We start from the raw sequence: 18945 nt of genomic DNA on the forward strand, positions 1-18945 counted from the left end.
GCAAACCAGCCTCTCATCCATTGACTCTGTCTGTACTTCCCGTTGCCTCAGAAAAGCAGCCAGCATAATCAAGGACCCCACGCATTCGCTCTTCCACCTTCTTCCGTCAGGAAAACGATACAAAAGTCTGAGGTCACGTACCAACCGACTCAAGAACAGCTTCTTCCCTGCTGCTGTCAGACTTTTGAATGGACCTACCTTGCATTAAGTTGATCTTTCTCTACACCCTAGCAATGATTGTTACACTACATTCTGCACTCTCTCCTTTCCTTCTCTATGAACAGTATGCTTTGATATACAACGTGTGAGAAACAATACTTTTCACTGTATACCAATACATGTGACAATAATAAATCAAATCAAATCAAATCAACCCCCCGAGATCTTTGCGCTATCCCAATTGTGGCCTCTAGTGCATCCTTAATCTTTATTGCCCCCCAGCCCACCAACCCGTTACCTTTGACAGCTTTACCTTCAGATGTTGAGGTTCTAAGCTCTGAAATTGCCTCCATTAATATCTTTCCCTCTCTCTCCTCCTTTAAAACCCACATCTTTGATTATAGTTTCCCCCCCCATCCATGACCCAATTAACTTCCATAAGACCATAAGACAGAGGAGCAGAAGTAGGCCACTCGGCCCATCGTGGCTGTTCCACCATTCAATGAGATCATGACTGACCACTTCATGTGGGTTTGCATCAGCACTGGTCTGACAAGGCTTCCATTAAGTCTCTTTGAACATTTTGTCACATTATCGGTGCTAGCTAAATGCAAGTTGTTCATGTTGCTAAAGTTAAAGTTTATTTATTCGTGTCACAAGTTGGTGGCACAGTGATTCGCATTGCTGCCTCACAGCACCAGGGACCCGGGTTCAATTCTGGCCTCGGGTCACTCTCTGTGTGGAGTTTGCATTTTCTCCCTGTTTCTGCGTGGGTTTCCTCCGGGTGCTCCGGTTTCCTCCCACAGTCCAAAGATGTGCGGGTTAGGCCATGCTGCATTGCCCCTTAGTGTAAAGGGGACTAGCAGGGTAAATATATGGGGTTATGGGGATAGGATATAGATGGGATTGTTGTCTATGCGGACTCGATGGGCCGAATGGCCTCCTTCTACACTGCAGGGATTCTATGATTCTAAGAAGGCTTACATTAACATTACAATGAAGTTAGTGTGAAAATCGCTGACTTGCCACACTCCGGTGCCTGTTCGGGTGCGCTGAGGGGGAATTTAGCCTGGGCAATGCACCTAATCAGCGCGTCTTTTGGACTCTATTTGGAAACTCATTTCCTTGCCTCACTTGACAATATTAGGTTATTTCTCAATATATTATTATTGACAAATCCCAACAATATTCTCATCATCAATGCAAAATAATACTTGGCTTCCGATTCAATACAAGCCCATTTCACACTATTGGCAAACTTCACCCTCCCTTCGTGTCCTCATGCTTAGGGGCTGGAACTAGAAGGTTTGCTGAAGGGGCCAGATTTAGTTTAGAAAGTTCAGATACTTGTGAAAACTGTGCGAGACATAGCCCGGGGGCAAACACACAGTTCACTCGTACCATTCACTGCCAGCTGTCTGAAGGCATCTACTTCACCTCAGGAAGGAGGAGGGCTGAACATCCAGGCAAGGTCAACACTGATCGTGCACCTTCTACACTGGAGCAACTCTGGCATTCCCCCCAGATCATAACCCCACCTAAGAGAGGCAAAATCTGGAAAGCTGTCAGGAAACAACTGATGCTCAGGAATATCGAAACCTGCATATTCAATAGGTAACCAAGGATGAATTAGACCAGTTACCATGCCAATTGACCCTGAAGGTGCACAGTCTCCGCCAAAAACGTTTAAAGTGGGCAGAAAGGAGGAAATGAGCAGCCTGTTTTGTTAAAGGGAACCTTCAAAGAACGGGAAGGAAGGGGGCACTCGATCATTGGGGGCCCTGTTGCAGATCAATGGACAGCCACCCAACCCCTCCCCCACCAAATAAAACTGAATGTCCTCCACTATGGCATAACTAGAGGGTTCGTGGTGGGAGATACAGGAAGGATATCAGAGGTAGGTTCTTTACGCAGAGAGTGGTTGGGGTGTGGAATGGACTGCCTGCAGTGATAGTGGAGTCAGACACTTTAGGAACATTTAAGTGGTTATTGGATAGGCACATGGAGCACACCAGGATGATAGAACATAGAACATAGAACATAGAACATTACAGCGCAGAACAGGCCCTTCGGCCCACGATGTTGCACCGACCAGTTAAAAAAAAAAACTGTGACCCTCCAACCTAAACCAATTTCTTTTCGTCCATGAACCTATCTACGGATCTCTTAAACGCCCCCAAACTAGGCGCATTTACTACTGATGCTGGCAGGGCATTCCAATCCCTCACCACCCTCTGGGTAAAGAACCTACCCCTGACATCGGTTCTATAACTACCCCCCCTCAATTTAAAGCCATGCCCCCTCGTGCTGGATTTCTCCATCAGAGGAAAAAGGCTATCACTATCCACCCTATCTAAACCTCTAATCATCTTATATGTTTCAATAAGATCCCCTCTTAGCCGCCGCCTTTCCAGCGAAAACAATCCCAAATCCCTCAGCCTCTCCTCATAGGATCTCCCCTCCATACCAGGCAACATCCTGGTAAACCTCCTCTGCACCCTCTCCAAAGCCTCCACATCCTTCCTGTAATGTGGGGACCAGAACTGCACACAGTACTCCAAGTGCGGCCGCACCAGAGTTGTGTACAGTTGCAACATAACGCTACGACTCCTAAATTCAATCCCCCTACCAATAAACGCCAAGACACCATATGCCTTCTTAACAACCTTATCTACTTGATTCCCAACTTTCAGGGATCTATGCACACATACACCTAGATCCCTCTGCTCCTCCACACTATTCAAAGTCCTCCCGTTAGCCCTATACTCAACACATCTGTTATTCCTACCAAAGTGAATTACCTCACACTTCTCCGCATTAAACTCCATCCGCCACCTCTCGGCCCAACTTTGCAACCTGTCTAAGTCTTCCTGCAAACTACGACACCCTTCCTCACTGTCTACCACACCACCGACTTTGGTGTCATCAGCAAATTTGCTAATCCACCCAACTATACCCTCATCCAGATCATTAATAAATATTACAAACAGCAGTGGCCCCAAAACAGATCCCTGAGGTACACCACTTGTAACCGCACTCCATGATGAATATTTACTATCAACCACCACCCTCTGTTTCCTATCCGCTAGCCAATTCCTGATCCAATTTCCTAGATCACCCCCAATCCCATACATCTGCATTTTCTGCAGAAGCCTACCATGGTGAACCTTATCAAACGCCTTACTAAAATCCATATATACCACGTCCACTGCCTTGCCCCCATCCACCTCCTTGGTCACTTTCTCAAAAAACTCAATAAGGTTAGTAAGGCACGACCTACCTGCCACAAAACCATGCTGACTATCACCTATCAATTCATTACTCTCCAAATAACTATAAATCCTATCCCTTATAATTTTTTCCAACATCTTGCCGACAACAGAAGTGAGACTCACCGGTCTATAATTCCCGGGGAAGTCTCTGTTCCCCTTCTTAAACAATGGGACAACATTCGCTAACCTCCAATCTTCTGGTACTATACCAGAGGCCAACGACGACCTGAAGATCAGAGCCAGAGGCTCTGCAATCACTTCTCTTGCCTCCCAGAGAATCCTTGGATAAATCCCATCCGGACCAGGGGATTTATCTATTTTCAGACCCTCCAGAATATCCTGCACATCCTCCTTATCAACTGTAATACTGTCTATTCTACTCCCTTGCAACCCAGTGTCCTCCTCAGCTATATTCATGTCCCCTTGCGTGAACACCGAAGAGAAATATTGGTTCAATGCTTCACCAATCTCCTCCGGTTCCACACATAACTTCCCTCTGCCATCTATAACTGGCCCTAAACTTGCCCTAACCAACCTTCTGTTCTTGACATACCTATAGAACGCCTTAGGATTCTCTTTAACCCTATCCGCCAAAGTCTTCTCATGTCCTCTTTTAGCCCTTCTAAGCTCGCTCTTCAACTCCCTCTTAGCCAATCTAAAGCTTTCTAGTGCACTACCCGAGTGCTCACGTCTCATCCGAACATAAGCCTCCTTTTTCTTTTTAACCAACAAAGAAACTTTTTTGGTGCACCACGGTTCCCTAGCCCTACCAATTCCTCCTTGCCTGACAGGGACATACCTATCACAGACTCGCAGTAGCTGCTCCTTGAAAAAACTCCACATGTCGGACGTTCCCAGTCCCTGTAATCTCCTAGTCCAACCTATGTTTCCTAATTCTCTCCTAATAGCCTCATAATTAGGGAGTGGGATAGCTTGATCTTGGTTTCAGATAAAGCTCGGCACAACATCGTGGGCCGAAGGGCCTGTTCTGTGCTGTACTGTTCTATGTTCTATGTTCTATTCTTCCTAAAACCCCCAGCTTTGAACATGGTGCACTATGGTTGTGGGGTGGGTGGAGTGGGTCAGTTCCAAGTTAACTTTACTTGGGAAGGTGGTGAGCCATCCCCCCTCCCCCGAATCCATTTTATCCAGTCCTACGCTAATTAAGAAGTCAATTATTAGCCGTCCCCTACCTTTAACAAGAGCGCCACTTCCATCGACATAAGCTGGGGGCCCTGGTGGACCCACGTCACCCTGGTCACCCTGTAAAACAGGAAACAATTTCAATATATTTTACATTCAAATTCCGCATAAAAACAAACGAACACATTTTTAAACATTGCCCACGTTACCATAATATATTACTTCTGAACATTCCTCAGTCCAGTGATCTAAAGTATTGTGAGTGCACTGTCCAGGTGCCCCAGCTGAGTAGGGTAATGTGGTCCGACTTGTCAAATGGTTGAGCGATTGTTGTAGGTTTGCCTGACTGCCCAACAATACCTGGTGAAATTTCTCTTCCATCCCTCCCCACCAACCCAAAGGAGGGAGCTAACAAAGAATTCCTGATCCTGGGGCACTTTCTAATCCTTTTTTTGACATTTATTTGTTCGTGTCACAAGTCGCCTTACATTAACACTGCAATGAAGTTACTGTGAAAATCCCCTAGTCGCCACACTCCAGCACCTGCTTGGGTCCACTGAGGGAGAATTTAGCATGGTCAATCCACCTAACCCAGTCTTTTGGAGTGTGGGAGGAAACCGGAACACCCGGAGGAAACCCGCGCAGACACGGGGAGAACGTGCAGACTCCACACCGACAGTGACCCAAGCCAGGAATCGAACCCGGATCCCTGGCGCTGAGAGGCAGCAGTGCTAACCACCGCGCCACAACAAAATCTGTTTCATCATTCAAGCATTAAGCTATCCTGCTTCAGTGCAACACCGTTCTGCCCTGTGGGATCCACAATCAAATTCCTAGCACAATCTGTAAATCTGCTATTCTATTCTTCATGGTGAAGCCCAGCTGTATTGTTTGCCTTTCTAATGGCAAACTCTCTTTGCTTTATACTTTTGCCTCCTGTATTTTTCTGGAAGTGCATCAACTGAAGATATGCTGTGAAGCAGCCATTGCAATATGCAAAGTTTTAAAGCTTATTTATTCGTGTCACAATTAGGCTTACATTAACACTGCAATGAAGTTACTGTGAAAATCATGGGAATCCCCTAGTCACCCCACTCCGATGCCTGTTCGGGTACACTGAGGGAGAATTCAGCATGGCCAATGCACCTAACCAGCACATCTTTCAGACTGCGGGAGGAAACTGGAGCACCCGGAGGAAACCCACGCAGACACGGGGAGAACGTGCAGACGCCGCACAGACAGTGACCCAAGCTGGGAATCGAACCCGTATCCCTGGAGCTGTGAAATAGCAGTGCTAACCACTGTGCCACCCTCAAGGAAGCAGCACAAGAGTTGGGATTTTCCATTAACTGTTCACCTCGTCATTTGTGGGTGAGTGCCGAGGTGTAACTTTGTGCGTTTCCCACTTTTATTCAGCTAAAATTGAGAACCCAGCTAAGGTGGGAAACCAAACTCCTTTGCCTTCATGGTTGGCAGTGGATTAGAGCTCCGGTTTGGAGCACAACCGAACAGAAGTGTTCCAAATTTGATGAATAGCCTGCGCTACATTAGCAGGAGTCCTGAAACCACCTCGGTGTCACTGGGACTGTACGGAAGAAATAAGTTTTTTGTTGCCATGCAGTGACCCTCCAGCTGAAGCAGGTTGTGTTATAAATATTGGGCAAAGAGAGGGATTAGTCCCATGATTGAAGATTGTGCCTAAATAAAGTCTGTAGCTTCACACACGAAGAATGTGTCGCTGGGAAAGACATCATAGAGATAACGGGGGGGAAGAGAGCTGCAAAAAAAGGGACTAACGCAGTCATTCTCTTCGATAGTCACTGGTTGGCTGACCTTAGGCTTATTCATAGAATCCCTACAGTGCAGAAGGAGGCCATTCGGCCCATTGAGCCTGCACTGACCACAATCCCACCCAGGCCTTATCCCCAAAACCCCATGTATTTACCCTCCTGGTCCCCCGGACACGAACATCAATTTAGCATGGCCAATCAACCTAATCCACACATCTTTGGACTGCGGGAGGAAACCGGAGCACCCGGAGGAAACCCACGCAGACACGGGGAGAACGTGCAAACTCCACACAGACAGTGACCCGAGGCCAGAATTGAACCCGGGTCCCTGGCACTGTGAGGCAGCAGTGCTAACCACTGTGCCGCCGTGCCGCCCCTTAAGACGTGCACAACTGATAAACTCAGGAAATTTAATTCCATTGTATAACAGCATGAGGTTAGGCAGGTCATTCAAAACATTAGAAGATGTTCTTCACATTTTCAGCCGGATACAACAGTCAAGGGGATCATTTCTATTTTGAAATATATTCAAAACCTACCTTCGATCCTGGATAACCATCTCTCCCACTTGTCCCCGGGAAGCTTCGTCGCCCCTTCAAAACAGTTTCATTTGCAAATTAAATTCAGCACTTTATAAACTCCATAAAGCCACCCGAATGCTTGAGAGTAACGTACGTTGTGCTTGTTGAATTATGCAAGAGAGAGAAGAGGACATGGACACAGGGCCTGAGAGGAGGTTTCAGAGAGGACCAATGAGAGTACTAGCTTCAAAAGTAAATGCAGTTCATTTTTTAAGAAAAGGTTGGCAGAAGTGAACTTGATCTTAAAATGGAGAAAAGAAAATTGAGAAGGATTTGACCAAAGAATTTATAACGCCAAAAGTCTGAGATAATTGGCTTCCTGTAAATTATTTAAACTCATGGGAGTATAAAATTGGAACAGCCCCATCCTCTTTTTCATTTGCGTAATTCCCCTTTAGCAACACCATCTGAAGACGTGAGGGAGAATTTCACACGGAGGTGGTGACCCCAAACCCCCTGATTAAAAAGTCAGCAGTGAGTCAGAGCTGCGTCGCTGGGAAGTTCGCCCCAATTTTACAACCTTCTACCCCGATTAAAGAGGAAATCCTGCCTGCGAAAGCTTCTGACCAATCAAATGGCAGGCAGCTCTCCAGCGCTACTCAGAGCTCTGGCCGCTGCTGGGACTGCAGGCCGTCACCATGCTGTGGGGTCACGGGATCTGAAGCCCAGTTGAGTCTGGGGTTTTGCTTGGCCCAGGTTCAGGGAGGGGGCAGCACAGGGATAAACAGACAGGATGTGGAGGGTGGGGGGGGGGGGGATGTACCGTGGAGGGGGAGGTGGGGGAGCAGTGGGTCTTCTGTACAAGGGGCACAAGGTAGCCAGACAGGTGACCACTCCTCCATAAGCCAGCAACAAGGTCGGCTGGTAAAACCGGGTAAAACCTGATGGTTTCACCATGTGGATCAGACACTCTCTGCCAGTAGTGAAATGTTGGTGCTGGGGTAGGAGGTCCTTAGGTGCGTGAGAGGGCAGTACCAGCGGTGGCAGGTAGGGCCACCACCATGGTATCTGAGTCTATACGCTCTTACCCCACCTCATCACCCACCCCTCCCCCACTCAGCTGACTTCTTGTGAAGTGGGTACTCATAAGATTCCACGCATGAAGTTAATTTTGACTGAAATGTAGATGATGTAGAGTTATAGTCACAGAGCTAGGAGTTGGAAAAAGAATTTTCGGAAGGATTTTCTTTACAGCAAAATGTTACACTCATTAGCCCCTGTACTGAGTGTGGTTTCACTGCAATAGTTAAAAAGGTTCTGAATCATTGAGGGGATCCCAGGTCAGATGACTGCACATAGCTTACTGGATGATATGGGTCCTGACATGATAAATAATAGACTTTCACATTCATCAAGTGATGAACACCAGATTGCTACGTACAAACAGATACACAGAATGAATACAACCTACACAACAATTCCTCTAAGATAGCGATCCAATAATTTCACATCTACATTGGCAGAAGTCTTCAAGGACACCTACCTTCTGTCCGGGAATTCCAGGAGGTCCATCTGAACCAAAGGATCCCTGTGAGAGAATGAAGAATGCATCAATACACAACCATAGAGCAAACCATCAATGATTCAGACAGGTACATCATGCAGGACCGGCCTTACATCTGGGCTTCGCCGACACCCTTCTCTGAATGCCTATGTTATCCTCAATGGCATCATCTATGTAAATGCTGAGGGAAGCCCAACCGGAAGGTTCCACCACCTCCTTCTACACCTCTGCCCTTTCGTGTTGCCAGACATGACACACAATTTTGAATGTGTCATAATTTTCTCCAGTTAAACATGAGGAAGGCTACAGCCGTTTTTCTCCACCCCTGCCACAAAATCCTTCCCCTTCCCACCGATGCCACCCCCAACCTCAGGCACCGTCTCACCATTTGAATCATGGAATCCCGGAAGGAGGCCATTTGGCCCAACAAGTCTGCAACGACAACGATCCCACCCAGGCCCGATCCCCGTAATCCCTATACTATAGTCCCCCTGACACTCAGGGGCAATTTAACATGGACAATTAACCTCATCGCACACCTTTACACCCAGGCATCCTAGTTGTCTTCATGGCCTCACTCGTCTTTATCTCTCTAAACACAACACCCACCACCATTGTCAGGACGCTCTAATATTCTATCTCTGCCCTCCAGATCCCCTCTTTCCACACTATCAGCGGTGGTGTCTTCAAACACCTTTTTCCTTTTTCCATCAAACACCAAATTCCTTTGGAATTCCTGCCCCAAACCCTCCCACCCCATCCACTTCCCTCCTCCCCCTTTCAGTGCTTCCAGACCCACCTCTCTGACCAAGCTCTAAGTCACCCCTTCCATTGACTTAGCAGCCATCTTTAGATTGCATCCTGAGACATGGCTGCTAATAGAGAGCATCTCAGAAAGTGTGAGTTCAAACTAGACTTGCACCATCTAAAAAAAAGACCAACTTATTACCAACCTGCCCTATGAGGCTGATCACAAATCACTAAGGAAGATGTTCGCAAATGCACAGGAACCACACACACACGCACGTATAAACACTTACGTTCTGGTCGCCACACTACCAAAAGGACATGGAAGCTTTGGAGAGTGCAAAGAAGGTTCACCAGGATGTTACCTGGTCTCGTGGGTGTTGGCTATGAGGAGAGGTTGAATAAACTAGGATTGTTTTCACTGGAAAGACGGAGGCTGAGGGGAGAAGTCTACAAAATTACGAGAAGCACAGACAGAGTGGATAGTCAGAGGCTTTTTCCCAGGGTGGAAGTGTCAATTACAAGGGGGCACAGGTTCAAGGTGAGAGGGGGAGAGTTTAAGGGAAATGTGCGAGGGAAGTTATTCACACAGAGAGAGGGAAGTTTTTCACACAGAGTGATGGGTGTCTGGAACGCGCTGCCAGAGGAGGTGGTGGAAGCAGGCACATTAGCAACATTTAAGAGGCATCTGGATGAGTACATGAATAGGGAGGGAATAGAGGGATACGGCCTGAGTAAGGCAGAAGGTTTTTTTTAGCTTAGTTACGGCATCATGATCAGCACAGGCTTGAAGGGCCAAAGGGCCAGTTCCTGGGCTGTACTTTTCTTTGTTCTTTGTTCTCTAAGCACTTGTACAACAAAATTGAGGGGCATTCTGGAGTGACCACAGGAATGCGGCCACAGATCATTGTGCTGACCATGTGGACAGCACTCAGGGAACACTGGCAGACAAGGATCTAAAGAAAAGAGTGGGACAATGGCAGGTTAAACCAAATACTGTGCAGACGAGTGTAAAATGCTGTCATTGGATTCAACGCCTTTGATTTAATGGATGGTCTCGAGCTAACTGAAGGTGTCACTGATTCAGCTCTTCACTGCACAGCGGCAGAGGAAACAGAAAGCTGAAGTATTTCAGCTCGATCAAGTGGAAGGATCAAGGGTGTCCTGGTGTAACTGCGCAGTGGCATAGTGGTATTTTCGCTGGGCTGGTAATCCAGAGACCCAGGGTAACGTCCAGGGGACCAGGGTTCAAATCCCACCATGGCAGAGGGCGAACTTCAAATTCAATAAAAATCCAGAATTAAAAGTGTAATGGTGACTGTGAAACTATTGTCCATTGTGGTTAAAAACTCATCGGGTTCGCCAATGTTCTTCAGGGAAGGAAATCTGCTATCCTTACCCGGTCTGGCCTACATGCGACTCCAGAACCATAGCAATGTGGTTGATTCTAAAATATCCTCAGGAATGGGCAATAAATGCTGGCCCAACAAGTGACGCCCACATCCCATGAACGAATCCTTAATAAAAGTCAGATTTCACCTGAGCGCTGTGTCTGGAACATGTTAAGAAGTCTCACAACACCAGGTTAAAGTCCAACAGGTTTATTTGGTAGCACAAGCCACAAGCTTTCGGAACGCTGCCCCTTCATCAGGTGAGTGAGACTTGTGTTCACAAACAGGGCATATACAGACACAAACTCAATTTACAAAATAATGGTTGGAATGCGAGTCTTTACAGGTAATCAAGTCTTAAAGGTACAGACAATGTGAGTGTCACATATGAACGTGTCACAGGGAAACAAAGAACGGATTCAAATGTTGTAAATAGTGTGGAGATGGGATGATCTCTAGTGTCAGAGATTAGAGTAATGAGGAAAGATTGGAGAACCTTAATTATTATTGATGGTATTGGTAAGATGTCCATTTCTGCTACTAAAACAATAACCATAAATGGTTCATGGCATATAACTTCATTTATCGCCATCTACTGTTCAAACCTGGCATCACATTAATAATTTGCTTAATCTTTTATTGCATTAATCACATTTGAAAAGCAAGTATCTCAATATTTACCATCTTCTCAGAAAAAAGCCACTTAATGCAGTTCAATGGAGGTATGTTTGATTATAATCAGGGCACGGTGGCACAGTGGTTAGCACTGCTGCCTCACAACGCCAGGGACTGGGGTTCAATTCCCGGGTCGGGTCACTGTCTGTGTGGAGTTTACACATTCTCCCCGTGTCTGTGTGGGTTTCCCCCGGGTGCTCCAGTTTCCTCCCACACTCCGAAGATGTGCGGCTTAGGTTGATTGGCCATGCTAAATTGCCCCTTAGTGTCAAGGGGATTTGCAAGGCAAATACATGAGGTTACGGGATAGGGGCTGGGTGGGATTGTGGTCGGTTCAGGGTCAATGGGCCGAATGGCCTCCTTCTGCACTGTAGGGATTTTATGATTTGGTGGTCAGACACACCACACAGTACAGAAAATAGCAAAGAAATTTTGTTGAATAAAAATCAATAATAATTAACATTTTCCAATCTTTCCTCATAACTCTGACACCAGAGATCAAACGATTTTCCTCACCGCCCACGGGTATTTGAATGTTTTTCTGCAACAAATGCCAAGTCAAAGCTCATGGATTCCTCAGCATCCCACCCAGATGTAAGTAAACACCTTGGGGGTGGGGGCGATTTTACTGGCCGATCGGCGTAACAAGCTGGGAAGCGGCCAAAAATGTTCATACCCAGTGCAAACTGGTCTCGCAACAAATGTCACCTCCCCGGTGATATCGGCTTCAACACCCAATCTCAATATTAATTTCATGATTAGCGGGGACGGCACAATCTTGCTCACGAGAATCACTCATGGCACCCGCCAATGGGGACCAGGTGCCATTGCCACGCCCGGGGGAGGGGTGGGGTTTGGTGGGGTCAGAGGCCATTGAAGCCCCCCAGGTGGTCGGGGGCATGGCCAGGTAGTTCCATCAGGCTTTACCAGCCTGGTAGTGCCCACCGGGAACCATAACTGTGATGTGGAGGTGCCGGCTTTGGACTGGGATGAACACAGTAAGTCGTCTCACAACACCAGGTTAAAGTCCAACAGGTTTATTTGGTAGCAAATACCATAAGCTTTCGGAGCGCTGCTCCTTCTGTGCCATAACTGTGCCAGAGCAGTGCCAAGAGGGTGAGGCTACGATGGGGGAGGGAAAGCAAGTGGGGAGCTCTGCAAGAGGGAGTATGAAAGGGGGGGGGGGGGGTGACCTGCAGGGGGGTGTGCAAGGGGGGTAATGGATGGAAGACGCGGTGGTGGTCGGCAGGTGGGGGGGGGGGGGGGGGGGGGCGCGGGGGTGATCAGCAAAGGGGTGTGATCGGCAAAGGGGAGTCCGGCAAAAGAAGGGGCGTGCAGGGAGGGGGCTGCGGAGGGAGTGGGCCGCGGAGAGGTTCATGACGGGGAACTCATCGGGAGGGTCCCGATGCCCCAGTGGCGGCGACCAAGGTTGCCATGGAGGGGTTACACTGCTGCTGATAATGGTAAGGCGGGGAGATGTCTGTGGAGGAGGGTGGATGGCAGGAGGGCTTCCAGTGCACTGGGAGATCGGGGAGCCTGCTCAATGGTGCCTGAGCGCTCTGCAGCCGGGTTCTCTGGCGTGCATAGGCACCACACACACCCTCCAACCACAAGCCCATCTCTGACACAAATCTCCCGACTGCCAAGAAAACTGACAGGGTGTGGGATAGTTTCAGTGCCAAATTTGCCCAAAAAAACCAGACTTTTTTGACAGTTTTTCGGAAAGACTGCACCCTGTGAGTCAACCAATCTTATTGAAACTCTTTCTCACGCATGAGGAAATCCAAACTCTCGAAGATCCAGCTATGATTTGCCTCAGAGCTGCTCCAACTCAGGCTGTTCCATTGACTGCACAATGAGTTCCAATCTCATCTCCAGACACTCGATTCCCTTGGAATTCCCAATCTGCGCTCCAGCCTCTATTTCCTGGTGCAACTCCAGCTCTTTAACAACCAGCTAGTTTCACGGAGCTGGCACTGCTCCTGGATTTCACCAAACTCCAATCTCCCCGGATAAACCAAGCTCGGATTTCTTCCGAGCTATCACCCTTCCCAATGCAATGAAGTTACTGTGAAAATCCCCCAGTCACAACACTCCGGTGCCTGTTCGGCTATATGGCCAATACATCTCACCAGCACATCTTTCCGACTGTGGGAGGAAACTGGAGCACCCGGAGAAAAACCACCCAGAAACAGGGAGAACGTGCAGACTCCTCACAGACAGTGACCCAAGCCGGGAATTGAACCTGGGTTCCTGGTGCTGTGAGGCAGCAGCGCTAACCTCTGTGTTACTGTGCCACAGTAAGAAGTCTAACAACACCAGGTTAAAGTCCAACAGGTTTATCCGGTAGCAAATGCCACTAGCTTTCGGAGCGTACTTCTTACTGTGTTTATAGAACATAGACATAGAACAGTACAGCACAGAACAGGCCCTTCGGCCCACGATGTTGTGCCGAGCTTTATCTGAAACCAAGATCAAGCTATCCCACTCCCTATCATCCTGGTGTGCTCCATGTGCCTATCCAATAACCGCTTAAATGTTTCTAAAGTGTCTGACTCCACTATCACTGCAGGCAGTCCATTCCACACCCCAACCACTCTCTGCGTAAAGAACCTACCTCTGATATCCGTCCTGTATCTCCCACCACGAACCCTATAGTTATGCCCCCTTGTAATAGCTCCATCCACCCGAGGAAATAGTCTTTGAACGTTCACTCTATCTATCCCCTTCATCATTTTATACACCTCTATTAAGTCTCCCCTCAGCCTCCTCCGCTCCAGAGAGAACAGCCCTAGCTCCCTCAACCTTTCCTCATATGACCTACCCTCCAAACCAGGCAGCATCCTGGTAAATCTCCTCTGCACTCTTTCCAGCGCTTCCACATCCTTCTTATAGTGAGGTGACCAGAACTGCACACAATATTCCAAATGTGGTCTCACCAAGGTCCTGTACAGTTGCAGCATAATCCCACGGCTCTTAAACTCCAACCCCCTGTTAATAAAAGCTAACACACTATAGGCCTTCTTCACAGCTCTATCCACTTGACTGGCAACCTTTAAAGATCTGTGGATATGGACCCCAAGATCTCTCTGTTCCTCCACAGTCTTCAGAACCCTACCTTTGACCCTGTAATCCACATTTAAATTTGTCCTACCAAAATGAATCACCTCACCTCACCCCAGTCCAACGCCAAAATCTCCACATCATTACTGTGCCACCCACAGAATAATGGAATGAAATAAATTAACCCGTTCTTTTTTTAAGCAAAATGCTGCTGGCTTATGTTAAATTGAATTTCTCACTCCACTCCACTCCACAGGACACTATGCACACACATATTGATACGATGTTCATGGGCCTCTATGGAAGTGTCTGTGACACCAGGGCAAGATTTTCTGGACCTTCCTGCCAGTGGGGTCTTCCCATCCCACCCTGGTTGAATGGGTGAGCCTTGCAAATTCCCATTGGCTTCGGCAGGACCGGAAGATCCCGATGGCGGGATGGTGAACTGTCTCTGCCACGGAAAAATCCGCCACGGTGGGGCAGAAAGATTCCCACCCAGGAGTCAGCTTTCTGTCGAATCGTGCTCCCGTGAAGTCCTTTTGGGTGAGTTCCCATATTAAAGTTGTTGCACAAGTGTGGTTTTGTGGTTGGTGCTTACGTTGCATTTATAACTGTCCTCGCTCTTTGGTGTCCTGCAAATGTAAATAAGACAGCCGCCAATTTCCCTCTCTCCCAACAGGAGACTAGTTCCAGAATTCTACTGTCCCACTCGCCACGGAATTGGAGCGGGCGAGGGGTGGACAATGGAGATGTCAGTTGGGTGGGATTTTCCAATCTCGCTCGAGCGAGGCTGCAAACTCTCGCCCTTGGAGTCAGAGCAATCAACACTGTTTCAGTCTGTTCAGCTCAGTGAGATAACAAACACCAGAGGGTCTATTTTCTAAGGGCAAGTTGCCAGTGTGAATCGTCTTCTGCTGGAAGGGCAAATTGGAGAATTGCAAACGCACTCTCCGTGACGGATACATGTGGAGAATGTGCCGGTGATTTCCAGTTACATGGTCTTGGTGTGAGGCTCCACTCTACAAGCACTCATCCAAAATTTTAGGCCCAGTGGTTTCAGCTGTTCCCTCCTCATTGTTGGGTTCGTTTAATGTTTGCCGAGGTTTTTTAAATAGATGACAAGGTAGACTGTTGTTATTTCGTTATCCTCAGAGATGCCCTTAAATTTGGCAGAAAGAGAATGCAGACCGATAATCCAATTAAAATGAAGTTTTCTTACCCTCGGACCTGGAAGACCAGGAATTCCTTTCTCTCCTTTTGATATCCTTACATCCGAATAACCCTGGAAAATGAGGAAGACAAGAGTCACATTGGGCTAGATTTCACTTCAATGTTGATGAAAGGGTGCAGAGGAGATTTACCAGGATGTTGCCTAGTTTGAAGGATATGGACTATGAACAAACTTGGATTGTTTTCATTGTAGCATCAGAGGATGAGGGGGGACCTGATAGAGGTTTACAAGATTAGGACGGGCTTGGATAGAGTGGATAGCCAGAGTCTTTTTCCCAGATCGAAGGGCCAATTACTCGGGGACATCGGTTGAAAGTGAGAGGGGGAAAGTTTAAAAGAGGTGTCAGGGGCAAGTTTTTCACACAGAGGGTGGTGAATGCCTGGAATGCGCTGCCGGAGGAGGTGGTGGAAGCAGATTCTATAACAACATTCAAGAGGCATCTGGATAGATACATGGGTAGGTGAGGAATAGAGGGGTATGGATCAAGAAGCAAGAAAATATTAGATTAGAGAGGCATCTGTATCAGCATGGACTTGGTGGGCCGAAGGGCCTGTTCCTGTGTTGTACTGCTAGAATCATAGAATCATAGAAACCCTACAGTGCAGAAGGAGGCCATTTGGCCCATCGAGTCTGCACCGACCACAATCCCACCCAGACCCTACCCCCTTATCCCTACATATTTACCCGCTAATCCCTCTAACCTACGCATCTCAGGACACTAAGGGGCAATTTTAACATGGCCAATCAACCTAACCCGCACATCTTTGGACTGAGAAAACCGGAGCACCCGGAGGAAACCCACGCAGACACGAGGAGAATGTGCAAACTCCACACAGACAGTGACCCAAGCCGGGAATCGAACCCAGGTCCCTGGAGCTGTGAAGCAGCAGTGCTAACCACTGTGCTACCGTGCTGCCCCTGTTTTTTGTTGTTCAGGCTCCCCAGGGAGGCCAAGGGCCGGAAGAGGGGGGGGGGGTGTCCCTTGGACAGAGCCAGCCTGGCACTTGGGCAATGCCCAGCAGGCAGTGCCGGGGCAGGGCCAGGGTTGGAGCCTGATTGAGGAGGGGGAGGGGTTACTGCATACTCTGCAGATGTAATCGGATTGGAGGAGGGGAGGGGGGCACGATAAGTCTGGGCAGTTGGGGGGGGGGGGGGGGGGGCGGGCATCGGGGGCTAAATGTCCGTGCATTGTGGAACGCGTGATCGGCCGCTAGCTGGGCACTGAGAATCATTCTCGTAAAATTCCGCCCAGGCTGGAATTGAATCCGGGTCCCTGGTGCTGTGAGGCAGCAGTGCTAACCACTGTGCCACCGTGCCATTGTCGCTAAACAGAGATTCTATCAGGTGAAGGACAAAGATAACTGACAGGCATCTATAATGGCTCAAATATATCTCCTGCTATAACAAGTGAGCAAACTCAATACCCTGCCCAGTAAATATAAGACACATTCCAAAGCCTCAAGACACAATAATGTGTTACATACAGATCTCGTCTCATTTGTGTTCCGCAGCAGACATGTGGCTGGGCATATCACAAACTCAGTGTACCCTGCACCTATCAGTCTCTCATTCAACAACAGAGCAATTATTTTGCTCTTCCTTTACAATTTTTCCTCTTTGCCTATAGAAGTCTCAACTCTCATTGGATGTTGCTGGTTCACCCAAGTAGCCTTCTGTAAGCTCAAGGTGGACTTGAGTCACAGCAAAGTGAGGAACCAGCGATGGCCAATTATGCCAGGCGATACCTGTGGAAATTCAGACCACACTGCCATCTGAGGTGCCCGTGTGCCCAGCAGGCCATACTGGGCAGCAATTGAGAGTGGGAGCTGATTGATTCCTCCTTCTCTTGGCCATTTAAACTCATTTCAGTGCCGCCTCTAGCGGTCAGCAACTGATCCTGGAAAAGGGGATTTGTGAAAGCGCTGATGGTAAGCCACCGCGCCTCAGAAAGAGAACGGGAGAAACCCAGCGAGTGGGGAAGCATTCAAAGAGCATTCACAAGGTTTACCAGGCTGATTCCGGGGATGGCGGGACTGATATGAGGAGAGATTGACTAGGTTAGGATTGTTTTCACTGGAGTTCAGATGAATGAGGGGGGATCTCATAGAGACTTTAAAAATTCTAACAGGTCTGGACAGGATAGATGCAGGGAGGATATTCCCGATATTGGGGGATTCCAGAACCAGGGGTCACATGGTCTGGAATGGGGGGGTGGGGGTGAGTTAATAGGTTGTAATGAACAAAGCATCGTAGCTGTGGGGACAGCTCGGTGGATAGGATATTGGTATGTAGATAGGCTGGAAAATTGGGCGGGGATCCTGGATTCAGGATTCAATCCTGGACCGGGGAGCGGCGCGGGCTTGGAGGGCCGAAGGGCCTGTTCCTGTGCTGTATTGTTCTTTGTTCTTTGTTTGTCACAGTCTAAGGATTCGGGGTAGACCATTTTGGACAGAGGTGAGGAGACATTTCTTCACCCAGGTGAGCCTGTGGAATTCATTACCACAGAAAGTAGTTAATGCCAGAACATTGAATGTATTCAAGAGGTGGCTGGATATAGCACTTGGGGTGAATGGGATCAAAGGTTATGGGGAGAAAGCAGGATTAGGCTATTGAGTTGGACGATCAGCCATGATCGTGATGAATGGCAGAGCAGGCTCAAAGGGCCAAATGGCCTCCTCTGCTCCCATCTTCTATGTTTCCATGTTTCTAACACTGCTTCTGCCAACTCACCACCCCGCCGCCACCACCACCCCCCCCCCCCCCCCCCCCCCCGCCCCGCCCCCAAACCCCATGCTCCCTCTTTAAGGATAACATTCTGACAGTTCCTTAACACTGCACACCCCATACATGTGAGAAAAAGAAACTTTACCGGTGATCCACGTACTCCAGGACTTCCAGGGGGGCCAGGGTATCCTTTATCGCCCTGGAAGGGAGGAGAACAAAGAAGAAATAGCATCACAGTACTGATCAGCTTGTCCACATGCATTGGAGCTAAAATGTTGCTAACAAAATAACAGACTTCACCTAACAGGCTTTAATGTTTATCCTTCCAGTCTGAAATTCCACATTCATCACTACCACTATCGGTAACAGGTCTGTCGCCATCAAAACTATTGGGCCCAAAATGCTCTCCCCAGTTGGAAAAGACATCTATCATCACATTGCTATGTGATTGTCACAGTTGCTCTGAATGATGCACAGAATTTCCCAAATTGCCATTGTTATGGAGTTCCACCCAAATCTTTGAAGCGAGGCTGTGTGAACTGTTTTTGGTGAGTGCAATGATGTGACTGGGGAAATGGCCAGAATGACTTACTGACCTCAGCTTACTGATTGCATCACCTTTATATCCATTCTGTGACCTCTATAATTTTCACTGTACACTGTAC

The 18945-nt window shown here is 48.1% G+C and overlaps 1 protein-coding gene across 6 annotated transcripts in view; it reads right to left on the reverse strand.

The window, feature by feature from the left end:
* The window catches only part of col4a6 (collagen, type IV, alpha 6), a 389276-nt gene that overhangs the window by 95129 nt on the left and 275202 nt on the right, over positions 1–18945 (reverse strand). For 4 of the 6 annotated variants that reach the window (XM_078211871.1, XM_078211874.1, XM_078211876.1 and 1 more), the window contains exons 14-18: positions 18426–18479; positions 15545–15607; positions 8429–8473; positions 6904–6957; positions 4625–4694 (exon numbers count right to left, since the gene is read on the reverse strand). In XM_078211871.1, the coding sequence (XP_078067997.1) occupies positions 4625–4694; positions 6904–6957; positions 8429–8473; positions 15545–15607; positions 18426–18479 (286 nt within the window). The remainder of the gene's footprint in view (positions 1–4624; positions 4695–6903; positions 6958–8428; positions 8474–15544; positions 15608–18425; positions 18480–18945) is intronic. The other 2 variants (XM_078211872.1, XM_078211875.1) reach the window with 1 other exon arrangement.

Source organism: Mustelus asterias, chromosome 4 (genome assembly GCF_964213995.1).
Source record: "Mustelus asterias chromosome 4, sMusAst1.hap1.1, whole genome shotgun sequence".
Taxonomy (NCBI): Eukaryota; Metazoa; Chordata; class Chondrichthyes; order Carcharhiniformes; family Triakidae; genus Mustelus; species Mustelus asterias.